Source organism: Thalia democratica, chromosome 8, assembly GCF_965202585.1.
Source record: "Thalia democratica chromosome 8, ktThaDemo2.hap1.1, whole genome shotgun sequence".
Lineage (NCBI taxonomy): Eukaryota > Metazoa > Chordata > Thaliacea > Salpida > Salpidae > Thalia > Thalia democratica.
Window position 1 is genome coordinate 31,245,080 of NC_139172.1, and position 15,417 is coordinate 31,260,496.

Sequence of the window (15,417 nt, forward strand, 5' to 3'; positions counted from 1 at the left end):
AACACCAGATGTTTGGTTTTAATTTTAATTTCAAATAAAAACTGATTTATTTGCCTAAATTAATCATTTTCAAGTAGAGTTTATTTTTAACTAAAACATTCCATTTTTAGAAAGCCACTCAGTCGTAGTTATAAACTTCTTTCCAGTAAAATAAAGCTTAAGCGCACTTAACTTTCACGCGAAAGCTATTTCCATTGTTTACAAACAATTGCCCGTTTTATTCAGCTTGTTTAGAAATTTTCTGTTAAATAAACGTAGGGTAAATTGGTAAGAACAGCTTTTACAGGTTTAGAAGTGGATTGTAAAGCTGTTAAGACGTTCAAAATACAACTAAACTAAGTGTTAGTTATTTTTTATTTGTTTTTATTTTTGATTTTGCTAGATTAATTTTAAAAGTTTTATGAAGTAGAATAATATAGTTTTATAGACTAGTTAATTGCAATTTTTTTTTTTACCACATAGAATAACTTAGTAATTTTAAAAAACACTTAAAACTAATAAAGTCTTTTCATAAAGGTTTTAGATTTTTAACAAAAGTCAAAATTTCAATAGATTAACATTTTTACTACTTAACTGGACTTGTGTACCATTGCATACTGTACAATAAAGTTTTATTAGTAATTTGATATTACTGATTTTAAGTTTTACACCTTAAAAAAGATCACATTAGCAAAATGTGTTCTAATAGCACAAATAAAGATCAAAATGTATTGTTTTTAAAGGTAAACGTTTAAGCTTTCTAGTATTTTATGAAACAATAAGTGTATTTTTGTACTCATTGAAACTTATTTAAATAGTACAGTTATTTTTATACCAATTAAAACTAAAGTGTTTATATACTACTGCAAGTTTCACTAAAAACACAACAAAAACGGAGATAAAATATATTTCTAAACCAAATACAACATTAAGTGGGTTTGGCTAATAACCACAACAAAGAACAAACTTCGTGTGAATGCTGAAAAGTCGCAGGTTAACATAAGAAATACTAGGAGAGAGAGTTGTTAATGCTGTTTGCTCACAGTGCAAACACAAAATTCACTCTTCCATGTTTACTGCTTTGATGTTTGTTAATCGCTTGTATAACATATTTGAAGTTGTCTTGTGAAGGTGTTGAAAAGTGTGAAAAACTTTATTTTATAAAATTTAAGTACTTTTTTTTGTACGAATTATTTGGTTTAGCTAGACAGAATGCATCACTGTTTAAAAATTTTCCTTTGATGTACACCTAAAGTTAACTTAATTTTTAGATGATTTTTTTTTGTTGAAGAACAAAGAAATACTGGGAGACTTATATCTAAAGCGAGAAGTGTTAAAAGTATTAAAGATTTAGGTTTTTAAAAATGGAGTTTGTTTTGTATTTTGAGTTTTTTACCTTTTTTTTTTGATGTTTGGTTAAAGTTATTTTAGTTGGTGATGTTTTTGCTTTAAAGTTGGGGCACTTAAACCAAAGTGTGATTTTTATCTAAACAATCTGTTTTGTGTTGATGTCTTCAAAATTGAAAGGTGTTACATATTCTTAAGTGCGGTGATGTTTGTGAAATGTTGTAGTAAAAGTATACAGAACTAGTTTGCTTAGTACAAGTATTAATCTTACATAAAGCCACTTGTGCTCAAGTACATCAATATGCATATAAAACGAAAAAAGCTTTTAAAAGTAGGTCATTCATAGTGATATTTAAGTGTTAAAAGGTTTATTAAACATTTTAAGTTAAAGTCATTTTTCTTTGACTTTTTCTGTGGTTAATAATTAAGTTTTTCTAGCACTTTAAAAATACTAGATATGTATAATTTTAAGCAAAAAAAAAAAACACTTTGTTTAATTTGTTTTGTAAAAAGAAGTTAAAATGGTTAGCACCAATCAATATTTATCTTCATAAGTATTTTTTAAAATTTCAAGCTATTAAAAAAAAAAGAAAACAAATAAAACTGATAATGAAGTGTAGCCTGAATAAAATTTATATAAGAAACTAAAAGTAGCGGTTTTAAAATTCTTATAAAAGCTCAAACGCTAACAAAGCAACAATGAATAGCAGCCAACAATGAAAAGTCTTTTGTGGGTTTTGTTTACTTTAGATATGCCTTGACAGGTGGATGTATAATGACATTGTAATTGTGCTTTAAATCAAGAATTAAAGAAATTTTGTACAACAACTGATTGTAATTGGGTTTCATATCGTACATTAACGAATGTTTTTGTAGTTATTTAGTTTTGTTGAAAGGTTTTGAGTAATGATACCATGCCAATTAAAATATAATGAAGTTTAATAAAAATATGTATTAAATTATAATTAACAGACAATATTGTCGTTTTGTTTTGTTCAAGATGACAACACATTGCCTTGAATATAAAATAAGCGACATTAAAAAGTTTATTTTTACTATAATAGGCGTCTACCAATGATAACTTGCCAATCAATATTAAAGTGTTAAACACAAACTGTTCGTCCGTTTACTTGGGGATTAAAAGCAATAAATTTCATGTTATTTGTTTTTCTATTGTCCAAGATGTCAGCACAGTTATTTATTCTCTTATGAAGTGATCAGCTTATTTTTATCGATGCTTGTGTATTACAATATTGACAACACAACAAAATTTTTTTGTTTAGTTTGACAGCTTAACCACAAATCAATGTAGATTTGTCATAATAAACTGTATTTTATCAATCTTTCTTTTTCTATCAGCCATTTTTAGTCTTGAACAAATAGATATTTTGTACGTAACAGCTTTATGATGGTTAATAGTAATATTTAAATTTTTTCAGTGCACAGTCTCATTGATGTTTGTGTAGTTAAGTTTCTTTATAGATACTTTTTTTTTGTACGCAGAAGTTGTTTTTTAAATAGAGATTGTGCTTTAAGAAAAACAAAGAAATTTTATTTTATAAAACATACTTTTTGTTTTTAAGTACCTATTTAAAACTTCATTACTTTTTTTGTATGGTAATAATTAGTTAAACTTTGTAGAATTAAAGAACAAAGCAATTTTAGTTTCACTTTTGATATCTTTAAAAACATCTTTACTGTTTTTATGAACTTGAAGTAAAGCAAAATTGTGTACTTGGTTACATTAAAGTTTCTGTAAGATTCAATAAACCATATTAATCAGCAATACTTTGTTATGTTTGGAACAGACTAAATTAAAAGAAATATACACAAGGATAGGTATAAACTTAGATTTTTATCCGAAAAAAAATCTAACTCTAACTAAGTATCTAAAATTTAGCCACTAAGTTTTATCGATGACCGAGAAGTCTTTTAGTGTATCCAGGTCCTTGGACCAAAAAATTTTGAGTAATTTTTCGTTTTAGCTCAATAAACCAATTAATCAAACTGAAAAGGCAAATCAAATTTTCTAAATCAAAACTTATCACTAAACTAACAGACTTCGAAATAATTTATTAAACTCCCATTCACAATGAGTGGCAGACGGAGATCTTCTCTGGTGAAGATCGCCCTCGAGGAACCGACGGCGCTCAACAGGAACAGCAGAATGAAGCAACAAGGAGGTGCGGGGAGCAGAAGATCCTCATTAATACCTCCTAACGAGCAGGGAGCAGGAGGGAGGAGATCTTCGCTGATCAGGGAGCAAAACCAGGGGCGGAGGTCCGCGCTGCTGCCTCCCAATCAAAGCAGGAGGAAGTCTCTGATGCCGGCTCAGATGGGGCAATTGGGGAGGAGAAGGTCCTCGAACGCCAGCAACAACCCTTTAGCTTACGGTGAGATTTGTTTTCAAATAATATATGTAAATATAAAGATAAAAGTATAAAGTTATATTTTACTGTTAAGAACGTTTTTAAGTACTAGCCTAAAATGAAATTTTTTAGTTACTTTGGTAAAAAAGTTTTCCGTCCTTACTGGTTTTTAAAAAACTCTTTTTTGTTAAAACAGCTTTTATTGCTCTAAAAATGTTCGTCAGGAAATATTAAAAGTTGATTTAATTTTAAACTTTATTAAGAAAATATTACTACTAATATTACTTATAAATTTAAGGTCTGTTTACTTTTACGATTAATTCATATTGTTTTAACATAACTATTTTTTTTGCATATGATTTTTGTTTAGCTTTTAGTTTAGCTTTTAGTTTAGGTAACGCTAAAGTAAACATATTATTTGTCAAACCTGGATAAATGTTAGTTTTCTCAAAAATTTAATTAAGGATAAGTTAATCTAAAAAAACTCAACGGTGCTGAAAAAAATTTCGAGCTTATAACTTTTTGTAATGTTATTTAACGCTGATACAACAAAACACTCATCAGGGCTGAAAAGTTTTTCACCCGCGGGATTTACCCCCGACCGGATGTCGAAAGGGAGGAGACAGTCGATGTTCTCAAGACCTAATCTGTTGAATGCAGTGAAACAAAGAAATATTCATGTATGTTATATACTGTAAATAATTTGCAGGCTAAAATAAAAATGTTATAAAATAAGAGAATTTTAACCTATAAAGACTAAACATTAGTTTATTAAAAAATTTTTAAGTCTCAGTTAATTTTATAAACAGGCTAACAGAAAAACTTAATTAAAAAATAAACTATCTTACTTTAAAGTATAAGCCATTACTTCAACAAGAAATATATTTTTTTTAGTTTTGTATCTTTTTTATTTGTACTAGTTTAACTATGTTTTGAACTTAAAGTAATAATTATGAGCTCGATTTTTAAAAACGTCAAGGACGAAAATTAAGAACGGTTATTTTAAAAATTTCTAAACCTTATTTTTTAAGTTCAAAAATTTTTTACGGTTTTTTATAAAAATTTACACTCCTTAGTATTTGTTTTTAAATTAAACTAAAATAAAACACAAACTGTAAGCTTAATAAATATTTGTCAAATGTGTTGGTAACGTACAATTTTATTCTAAAAACTTTTTTTAAACTTGTAAAAAGATAAGAAAACCTTGTTTGGCAGCTAGTCATTTCAAGCCTTAAGTTTGTTCACTTTTACTCGTTTAAAAGTCAGTATTTTCACGTAAATATTTACAGCTTCTGTTGAAGTTCAGACGAAAAGCGAAGCTGGTGAGAATTCTCTGCAGGGTTTTCGCAATTTGTAACAAGTGAGATAAAGTTCGTGTACCAAAAGTAAAAATATTTAGGAATAAAATGACTTGTACTGGTTTAAGTAAAATAGTCTAAATAACAGTTTTACTTTTTTTTTATAAAAACTGTTATAGTTTCTTTACGATTGAAAGTTTTAATTTTTAATTACTAAACACTTAGCTAGTTTAAGTTTAATAAGTAGTTTTTTATTTGTATAAGAATGACTTAATGGTGTAAATGTTAACAAATAAGGAAACATTCAATAATGTTAATGTTGACTTTAAATAAAGAAAATTTTCGCATATTATGACTTCTACTTAGATAAAAAATGTTTGTTTTTTTAGAGATTTAAACAAAACATCTTCAGAAGATAACTGGATGGCTTTAAAAGAAAAATTATTAAGAGAAAGCAACACTATACTGCAACAACACAACTTAAAAAATAAAAGTGTATTATTTTTTGTTAAACCTTATTATTTAAACTCTTAGGCAGTAGAAGAAAATAGTAAAATATATATATTGAAACACTTTAAATATTTAAACTATTTTTTTAAACTCCTTTGTCATAAAACGATTCCTGTATTAACTTTTGTGTTTTAGTTCTCTTTTACTTAAAGTACTAAATTGAGTTAACTTTTCCATATAACCACCTTAGTCAACTTAAATAAAAGAGCTACTAAAGTGACAATCAAAATTTTACAGACGATGAAAACCAAAAAGTTCGGTTGAACAACGCGACATTCGACGTTAAAAAATTCAGGAAACAACCCAAGAGTAGCGTCAGTTTGTTTCCCACCTCCGCCGTGGAACTCTTCTCAAAAAGCCCCCATCTCAGAACTAAGGAGGAAAATGATCAGGTGGAATTTTTTATTATTTTAAAACATTCTTGCTATTATCAAAAGTTTAAGTAGTGAAAATTTTTCATTTTTAAATAATTTGTTTAAAGCAGTTAATTTTTTTACCAGTTTTTAAACAAAAAATTGGTCGGAAAAGCTTATGTGTGTTTGTATAGTATTTAGGAATTTACCTTAATCAGAAGGTATTTATCTTATCAACTACATACTTTTTATGATACAAATAACATAATTATTTAAAAACATCTTTTAAATATTTTGTCTGCAAGAAGTGTGTTAAAATACTGTGACTTGTTACTAAGCAAGTAATTGTTTATAAATATTAAATATTTATGGTATTTAAAATTAGTAAGGATAAAAATATTCTAAAATGTGTGGTAACTTAAATAAGGTTAACACTAAAATATGAAATCGAATTCAAACTTCGCATTAAAGTTATTATTTTTGTAATTAACACTGTAAAAATAGAATCGATCCTGTTACTTATTTGCTAATAATTTTTTTTTTGAAATTATATGTGAAGGATATTGTTTGTTTTTATTTAACAAATTGTTTGTTTGTATTTGTAAAAAATAATTATTTTAGTATAGTTTAAACATAGCTTATCATTACCATTACTAGAAAGTAACAGATTTTCCAATTGAAGTACTAGAGTACTTGTTGTTTAATAGCCACTCGTCTAAAAAACTTCACAGATAATACAAAAGTTTAAATTTAAATTTAGTTGTTTCAAGTGCAACAATGTAGTGTTTAAACTACTTTTTAAGCTCATTGATACTATTTTAATAGATAGCTTGCACGCATTTAGGCTCAGCGACTTTTTTGTATTTTTTCTAAAACTCATAATTTAAAACAGCCTTTAAAAGCAATGCAAACATTATGATTTACGATTTTTTGAAACACTCTTAACTACTTTTACTGTAACGACATACCTATAGTAGTCATGTACTTAAAAAACACTTTCTGCCATGTCCATATGCAGGTAACTGTTTTTTTACAGATGTGTTTAAGAATGTAAAAATTAAAAATTTCCCACATTTTTTGGCCACTAAATTCTGTTTAACTGAATTCCGGACAACTGTGTTATGATATATCAATTACTTTTATTAATAGATTCTGCGTACGATGCAGAAGTTCGATCTGTTTTCCCGCTACCCAATCACAATTCAGCAGAGTTTTTCCGCCAATGGATGGTTAGAGCAACATCAAGCGGACAAAATTGTGCTGATGAAAAATCACCCGGCAAACTGCATCTACTTCGTGCTAAGTGGCAGATGTTTGTTTGATTGTTAATTTCATTAAAAAATACGACTTAGTAAGCAAACAAATCTTAAAAAAGCTTTTTATAATTATTGTTTTTAGTATTTGAAAAGAATCTGAACTGGTACTTATTTCAAATATAATACCGTTGCTTAATAGAATTTTTGTTTTTTTTTCTAGGTATGTGCTTTATGCTTATTTTGTAAAACAAAATACTACATATTCCATATAAAAAACCTTAAGATTTAAGAACTTCTAAATAAAAAGGCTTAAAGTTTCAATAGCTTTTTCATATTTATTTTAACTTTTGTTAAAATTGAATGGAATTGTTAAAATTTATGAACAATAATAAGTATAAAAACTGAATTATACAAAAAAGTAAATAAATCAAGTATATTTCAGTGGTTGCCAACAGCAAAGATTCCAACGGTAACCTGGCAACCGGGGTCCTAAAAAAGGGGGACAAGTTTGGGGAGCAGGACGTGGTTGCCATGGAAACCAGGACCAGCACCGTGGTTTGTCAGGACTTCACCACCCTCTTCGCCGTCCACAAAAAAGTTTGTTTTTAAATGAAAATAAAGTTTATAATTTTCTATGTCGTTTTGTATGTAGTGTAGATATTGCAAAAAAATACCAAATTTAATAAACGTTATTTGTAAGAGTTGAATAAATTAGCAGGTTTGTTTTAAAATAAAACTAAAGGTTTGTTACGAAAAGATTTATTTATTAAAAAAAAACTAAAGGTAACAAAACAAATAAATGCATTTAAGCAATTTTATTTTAAAGAATCGAGCTTAAACGCAAATAATAAATAATTAAACAATTAATGTCCCAAAAATTCAGCAACTTTCTTTTCTTCTACTGCTTCAAAGAATGCGTCGTAACCCTGTGAAATTGAATTAAATTTTATACACTCTGGTTTTTTACCAAATAAAAAAACATAAGAACATTTACACTTTGGTTGTGATTTTGTATATTGTAAAAGTCTGTACTAACGAATGCACTTAAATGCAGCTAAACTATAAAAACTTGTATAAATATATTTTTTAAGCATAACACTGTTCTAATAAAAGAAACAGTTGAAAAGTTTCATTAGTTTTTTTTTGCAGTTTATGCTGAAAAAGTTATTTTCTTAATGCAAAATATTATTTTCATACCACTACATGAATTTATTTGGCTCAGTTAGATATAGAAAGTTCAACTATACTGTTCTTATTCATCAAATAATTTGAGCAAAGCTTTATTGGTCAAGAAAACAAGTTGATTCAGTTAAGTAAGACACAAAACTTTTTGTTTTTGTTACTCTAATTATTTCTGAGAAAGTTAATACCACTGCTATTTTTTTGTAAAATTTAGCGAAAAAATAATTTTAAAGTTAGTATCTATTCAATCTGAATCTTGCATGGCTGATTCAAAATTCTCAACAAATTTTGGCACTCATTGAGAAAGCTTATCAATAAAAAAAGAAAGTAACTCAACAAAATCAAAATAATGAACAAGCAATTTTTGAATATTTAAACTTTCTTCAAATAAGTATACACCATAATATAACTAACCCCGCAGTATTTATCTCCCACAACTATCTGAGGTGGTATGGCGGTGTCGTTATTGGCGATTTTTCTCATTTCCGTCTTAACAGCGACATCAGTGGTGATGTCGACTTTTTCGTAAGCAACTTTCGCCATATCGAGTTGGCTCATAACATACGCTTGTTTTTTCCTCATCTGATATTTTTTAGATTTAAATAGTGTTTAAGTATGAAATATATTACAAACTATAAAAAGCAATAATATGCTACTTCGTCTAAGTTACTTTTGATGATTCTAAAAAATAAAGTTTATCCGATTTTGATGAACTCAAAGAACATATATACTTGTTTGTTTTTTAAATCGTATGAAGTAATACTTTAATTTGTTAATTAAAGTAAAGTTATAACTGTGTGTCAAACATTACAAGATTTTCTTCAAACGTGAGTTATATTAATCAAAAAGTTGTTTTCGAGATTACCACAAGCTTTTATGTACAAAATAAGTTATTAAAACAAACTAAATGAAAGTAATGTTCACTGTTAAAGTCTCACACAGTTTCAGAATTTTATCTTAACAAAAATCAATTACACTGTAGATAAAACTACATTTTTCTATAGCATATATATTAGGTCAAACATTTTGAGTTTTTATTTTTAAAGTTACTTGAAAGTGTAAACAATTAAAGCATAAAATAGAGTTAATGAATGAAAAACATAACATACTTTAAGAAATTGTTTTTACTGGATATTTTACAAGCATTTTAATCAAGTTAGGATTTTTTATTTATTTTTAAAACTAACTTCTGTGTTACTGCAGACAGAAGCATAATAAACTTTTACTACAGAGTCTTGAGTTTGTTGTGACATGTTTTGTTTGTTTTAGTTCTGAAAAACAAGTATTTTGTATAATTAGCTTAAGTTTACTCTTGTAACTTTGATACCATGCTCAATATAAATTATAAATACAAATTAAAACTTAGATGAATTTTAACTTTTTATATAAATAAACATAAGAATGATTTAAATGTTGCTAATAAAGTCCAAAAAACAGCTTTTATTACTAAAATTGAATATCATAACTACTACCAAAAAAATATTATATTTAAAAGTAAAAGCTAAACTAATCAGATTTGTAGAAACTTTGAAAACAGAAAGTTATAAAATCAAAGTTGTTGAAATCTACAATTATGTTTCTTTCTTTTGACTATTATTAACAAAGTAAAACCAGTAAAAAAACAACTAAGTTAACAACAAAAAATTTTCATGAGTTGTAGATTTCAGCTTAACTAACACGCGATATGACGTGTTAGTTAAGTTATATCCCGGAAGCAACTTTGTTAATACACTGTTTAACAAAAGCTTAATTTTCTGAAATATATATATACTCGCTAAGCTATTGATAATTAGTAATAAAACTAATTATGTTACAAAACTAAATGTTTATTAACTGACAAATTTTATTAGCTATAAATCAGGTTTTATAATAAAGTTTTATTAACAGTTAGTCTAAAAATAAACTTTAACAAACAAATTAATACTAAAGTGAAGTTTTTTCACGTAATAAGCTAAATGATGTTGTAAAACTTTTAGTTTTTCCACTTACTCTCAAAACTAATGTGCAATAAAGCTCAACAAACAAAATATTTGCTCAACATTAAACATTGTGAATTTATTTACTTTGCTATAAATAATATAACACTGCTTTACACGTTAGAAATTAAAAACTACTGTTTAAAGTTCTCAATTAGAAAGTTTTTGAAATACATCAACTTTTGTTCAACTTATAAACAGCCCACAAATCTTTAACAAATATTCACTTACATTTATTATAGAAGTAAACAACAACATTTTACTACTAATAATAAGTAATAATGGTAAGTATAAACACTGTTAGATAAAAAACCTTGCATTACTATTTGTTTTACAGTGACTAACTGTTACTGTTTTAAATTTGTTATTTACACTAAATTTCAATGCAAAACACTTATTGTTTTGAACGGTTATAATAAAAATGTTACAAAATAAAAGCTTACGTTGGTCTTGAAACTTATCATAAAAAAGTTACTTGTCCTATTCTATCTAAATTGATCAGCTGATAAACAGACAGTTAAAAAAAAAAAAATTCAATCGGTATATTGACTAATTTAGGTTCTAAAACAACTGGATAAAATTTTAATGGGAATCTTCTAAAGTATATGACTTGCAAGTCTCTGAGTTTATCTGATTTTTGTAAAAAAAAAGAATTAACAAAAGCACAGAAACTATAGCTTTAATAATCGCAATATACTATCTGAAAACAGCATTTTTTTTTGTTTTTTATACGCATTTCACTTGTGCTAACAGTTGTTACTTTTATAGGACTACAGAAAAATACTAAGAGAAGTAGCAACCAATGATAGCACTAGTTTGAACAAGTGCAAAAACCACCCGGTGTTCTACCACTGGCCTTTTGACAAGTTGCAGGAAAATTTGTACTCCTGGAACGTCCAGAACTACAAGGAAGGTTTTAAAGTCTTTATTGAGTACAAAACAATGCCATGTATATATAGGCTATAAATGTATTATGTAAATTTTACAAAAAATTAGTTTATTAATTTAACTTGTTGATATTTTTTTAACTTGATTAAACGAACGAAAAAAGTTAAATTTGAAGTTCTGTACTCTGTCGGAGGACAAAGCAATGTTGATTTTCAATCGGTTTGAAATAAACTCATCTAAACTTTTTAACACAGTTTTTTAAACTGAAAGCCTTGTAGAAATAAATGTCAGGCAAAATTTCAAAATGACTAAAATTTCTTATTAAAGTTAATGAAGTTTTACACAAAATACGTGTGTTGGCCCTAAAACTACCACATTAATATTTTTGATTCAAAGTCGAACTTAATAAAAAAAAATTACTAACTTGTTACGTATCAGTTACGTATAGTTTGATTTTGTTTGTAAATATACAAATAATAGGTAAATATTAAATATACGTTAAACATACAAAATAAAATAAAAGCATTAAAATTGCGGCTTGCTGCAATTAAGCCGGGGACATCAGTTTTGTATTAAATTATAAAATGAAAAACAACAAAACTGTTTTAAACGGAAGGTTGCTACAAGCATACCAAGCTTAATAGATTTATTTTTTTAATGTTGTGTTTGAAATAAAAACAAACTATAAAATATATAAAACCAACTTTCAAGAAACGTTGATTAAAAAGCTCATTTAGTTAATAATTAGCTACAATCAAATTTAATGTTTTACTTTTTGTTTGAAATTATAGATTACAAACACATCGTTTTTGTTATGACCAATTTATTTATTTTAAACTTTCACTTCACTTTTTATCTTCAAAACATTACATCTTTACCAGGATCGCTCATCTGCCGCGATTCGAACAATTCTGATTGGCTGTTCATCGTCCAATCAGGAAGCTGCAAAGTGGTCAAGAGTCTCCCCCTAACGGAAGCTTATTACGAGTACGAGGAGGAGCAGTTTGAAGAGGACCTGAGAAGGATCAGGCACCATCAGTTCATTGAGAGGATAAGCACTCCTAACAGCAGGCAGCAACGTTAGTATTTTTAAATATTTTTTATAATATTTTATAATATATTTTTTCCTAGAAAATTTATTTTATTTTTATTCTAACTTTTTTTTTTCTTTAAAAGTTTTTTAATTTTCAAAATCTTTTTTTTTTCTGACAACATCAATTCATTGAGAGGATCAGTACTTCCTACAGTTGGTAGCAAAGTGTGTTTTTATTGTTTTAAAAAGTTTTAATACAAATTTACCAATTTATTTAATTTTTTTTTTTTTACATAATCATAACTACCTTGGAACTTTTTCTTTCAAATAACTTTATCTTTTAACTAAAGAAATTGTTCACAAAAAGATAAAAGCTTGTACAAAATTTAAAAAAACAAAACTCTACATAAAACAAATTTTGTATACTTCACCAGTCAGAAGGCCTGCAAGCAGTGCTAAAATACAAAGGAGCAACCAGCAACTCACAATGAGCAGTTATTTCACTCCGCACACAAATGATCACATCGGGGAAAGACCCATGTCGTCACGACCTATGACGTCACACACGAACAGACCTATGACGTCACAGACCAGATTAACGTCACAATCGAGCAGACCCGTTACCAGGATGACTAACGTTAGTGTCTTGTAGTGGACAAAGTTCAATTTTTTAGATTTTTTTTTATATAAACACAAAAATTACTTATGCATAGTTAAAAGGTAAATTGTTACATGTGTTACTAATAAACTTCGAAAACTTTCACTTATAAAATCTTTTTTTATTATTAATGTATACTTCATATACTTAACAATATGAAATTTAAACGGAGTCTTGTTAGCAATATATCTGTTTAAAAGTTACTTCAAACAAAAGTTTTCTTGTTTGTTTTCTTCACAGCTGTTTCACCATGAGTTGGTATTTTAACAAAAAATTCCAACAAACAGTTTACAAACTTGACGTCACAAAGTTACTCGAGCAAATCTTTTGTGACGTCATTGTACGGAGGAAAGCCGGAGTTGTTCGTCGCGTTGGGAGTACTTCAGGAGGGAGACGGATTTGTTAGTTTTAATATGTTTTTGTAACTTCAACAAACGTTACAAGCTTTTTTGTAAGGAAATCCTAAATAGTTTAAACAGTTAAAGCTTTATTTATTTTGTGTCGAACTAAGTTGATTAATTTTGTGTATTATTTAGTACGAAACGTTCTAACTATGCTTCAAATCACCAAGAATATCTTGCAAAAATTTATGTTTGCATTTTATTTAGTGTAAACGCTTTACAATTTTAACTTGAAACGAAATCAAATTAAAAAATCTTAAGTCTATGAAGTGAATGCCAAACAAATATAAAGAATGTTTTTAGAAACTAGTTAATTTTTTTTTTCTTTACTTATGACTCATAGTTCCAAAAAAAAAATACAGGAACTTTTAACTACACATGTTTCTTGATTTACACTACTTTGTTCAATTATATTTTGTTACTTTTCATAATTTCAACAGGGATTCAGGTCATTGCTACCGAGGAAGGACAGAGGCGAGAGCGTTTGCCTGATAAGCAGCGGTTGCGAGATAATCAGAATAAACAAAAAGTTCTTCAAACGGCATTGCGATGAGACCACACAAAGTCTCATTAAAATGAAGGTTTGTGTTCGTTCTTTTGCAGAAAGTGGTTTTACTGAAATTCAAAGTTGTTTACAGTAAGAAGTAATCAAATTTTAACTTAATTGCAAGTATTGATCAAAAAATGAGTAAAACTTTTTTATTTACCATTTTATAGTAGTTTAGACATTTATTAGTAAATGTACTAAAACGAACATATTTTGTAACTTTTTTTTTGTACATTTTTAAACTTTTAAAAGCAACTTTTGTGTAACTAAAAAAAAATCTGAGCTTAATTTCTGATTTTAAATAGTTAAATTATTTAAGACTGACTCCGAACTTGGTTCTTTAAAACTTAATAAAAAATAGAATTTATTATTTTTCAGTTTTCTAACTACCCGAGCTGCAGGGAAATTTTAGAAAAGCTGAGAAACCGGTACAGGTGGCAAAAATATAAAAAGAAAACGGCTCTTGAAGTTTTCTGATTTTTAAAATTTTCATTACTGTTTATATGCAAACATTCTTTTATAATCATATGATTTTTTCTTTAATAAAGTTTTTTCGCATTTTGTCCCAAATTAATTTGAGATTCTACGTCAAACATTTTTATTTAACTTTTTGCTATCAACTTAAATAGACTTATTAGCATTGTGTAGAAAATTAATTGTTTGCTAAAGTAAAACTTTTATTTTATTGCTAATAAACATATAAAACTTATAACTCATGTAAATGAAAAACTGACCAATAAATAAACTTTGTAACGTAATTTATGAGAGTATTCTGATGATCTTTGTTATTCAAATTGTTATCATTATTTACGCGTAAAATCTTTCCGTAAGGTACTGAAGTAGTTTATTAAAGTCAAAGCATTTACAAGCGTTACTATATATCAGCAAAATTGAAACCTTAATCATCTATTGTCAGTGAGGATTATTAATTATCTCAAAACATATTTTTCAATAAAAATGACAATTTTAAGACAAAAAAAACTTTAAAAAACTACTTTGAGTTAAACATTTTATTTTAAAATTGAATGTATCAATTGTATATAATTCATGTAAAGTTTATACCACAACTTAATATCCAAAAACAAGTTGTTTCGAAAAAGTATATAAACTATTTTTTCAGTTATGAAGTTCCTAAGAAATGTATATTTTAAAAGTTATTGTTGAAATAAAATTTGTTAAAGAAGCAAAACTAATACTAGCTATAAAATAACTATATTAGCAACTGTTTTTAAAACTAATTTCCTTGGTAATGATTGTTGCCTACTTAGCTACAGATAACATATAATATAAGGTAATTTATAACAAAACAAAGATTAATTTTTGTTTTCAAATTTATTACAATGTTTGAACTGTAAACTAAAACCGCCTTTAACATGGTCGCACCAAACATTGTAAAAAGTAGTACTGAATTTAGAAAATTGAATTTGAAATGTAAACTTATGTAAAACGTTTTTAATAAACTAAAGCTTTTCTGCGGATTTTGTGAGATAGAAATATCTCATGTACGAAGCAGCTGTAAAAAACTGTCGTTTGTTAAATATTTAGCTCCAATTTTACTTTTCGAGCACTATTGACCGAAACTTAACAAAAATAAAAACGCCGTATTATTTGTTTGTATCA

The 15,417-nt window shown here is 27.0% G+C and overlaps 2 protein-coding genes across 2 annotated transcripts; one reads left to right on the forward strand and one right to left on the reverse strand.

The window, feature by feature from the left end:
- The first annotated feature begins 3,391 nt into the window (after positions 1 to 3,391).
- On the forward strand, positions 3,392 to 14,282 carry LOC145842547 (uncharacterized). Its single transcript, XM_082950006.1, has 13 exons — positions 3,392 to 3,719; positions 4,260 to 4,375; positions 4,985 to 5,055; positions 5,383 to 5,486; positions 5,741 to 5,895; positions 7,006 to 7,168; positions 7,555 to 7,709; positions 11,039 to 11,183; positions 12,040 to 12,237; positions 12,626 to 12,828; positions 13,137 to 13,250; positions 13,691 to 13,831; positions 14,176 to 14,282. The coding sequence occupies exons 1-13, from the start codon at positions 3,419 to 3,421 to the stop codon at positions 14,272 to 14,274; spliced, it is 1,965 nt and encodes a 654-aa protein (XP_082806132.1). The 5' UTR covers positions 3,392 to 3,418; the 3' UTR covers positions 14,275 to 14,282.
- LOC145842548 (SH3 domain-binding glutamic acid-rich-like protein 3) lies at positions 7,913 to 9,567 on the reverse strand. Its single transcript, XM_082950007.1, has 3 exons — positions 9,482 to 9,567; positions 8,709 to 8,876; positions 7,913 to 8,038 (listed from the first exon to the last, which is right to left on the reverse strand). Exons 1-3 carry the CDS (start codon positions 9,545 to 9,547, stop codon positions 7,976 to 7,978), a joined length of 297 nt encoding a protein of 98 aa, XP_082806133.1. The 5' UTR covers positions 9,548 to 9,567; the 3' UTR covers positions 7,913 to 7,975.
- Positions 14,283 to 15,417: the final 1,135 nt, after the last annotated feature.

Bases quoted from the DNA above. Each gene is read 5' to 3' on its own strand.
- LOC145842548 (XM_082950007.1), bottom strand. From the start codon at position 9,547: ATGTCACAACAAACTCAAGACTCTGTAGTAAAAGTTTATTATGCTTCT. The intron at 8,877-9,481 runs GTTAGTTTTAAA...AAAAAATATCAG, and splicing joins CTGTCTGCAGTAACACAGAA to ATGAGGAAAAAACAAGCGTA. The intron at 8,039-8,708 runs GTTAGTTATATT...TCAATTTCACAG, and splicing joins TGGGAGATAAATACTGCGGG to GGTTACGACGCATTCTTTGA.
- LOC145842547 (XM_082950006.1), top strand. From the start codon at position 3,419: ATGAGTGGCAGACGGAGATCTTCTCTGGTGAAGATCGCCCTCGAGGAA. The intron at 5,056-5,382 runs GTGAGATAAAGT...TTGTTTTTTTAG, and splicing joins GTTTTCGCAATTTGTAACAA to AGATTTAAACAAAACATCTT. The intron at 13,251-13,690 runs GTTAGTTTTAAT...TAATTTCAACAG, and splicing joins TTCAGGAGGGAGACGGATTT to GGATTCAGGTCATTGCTACC.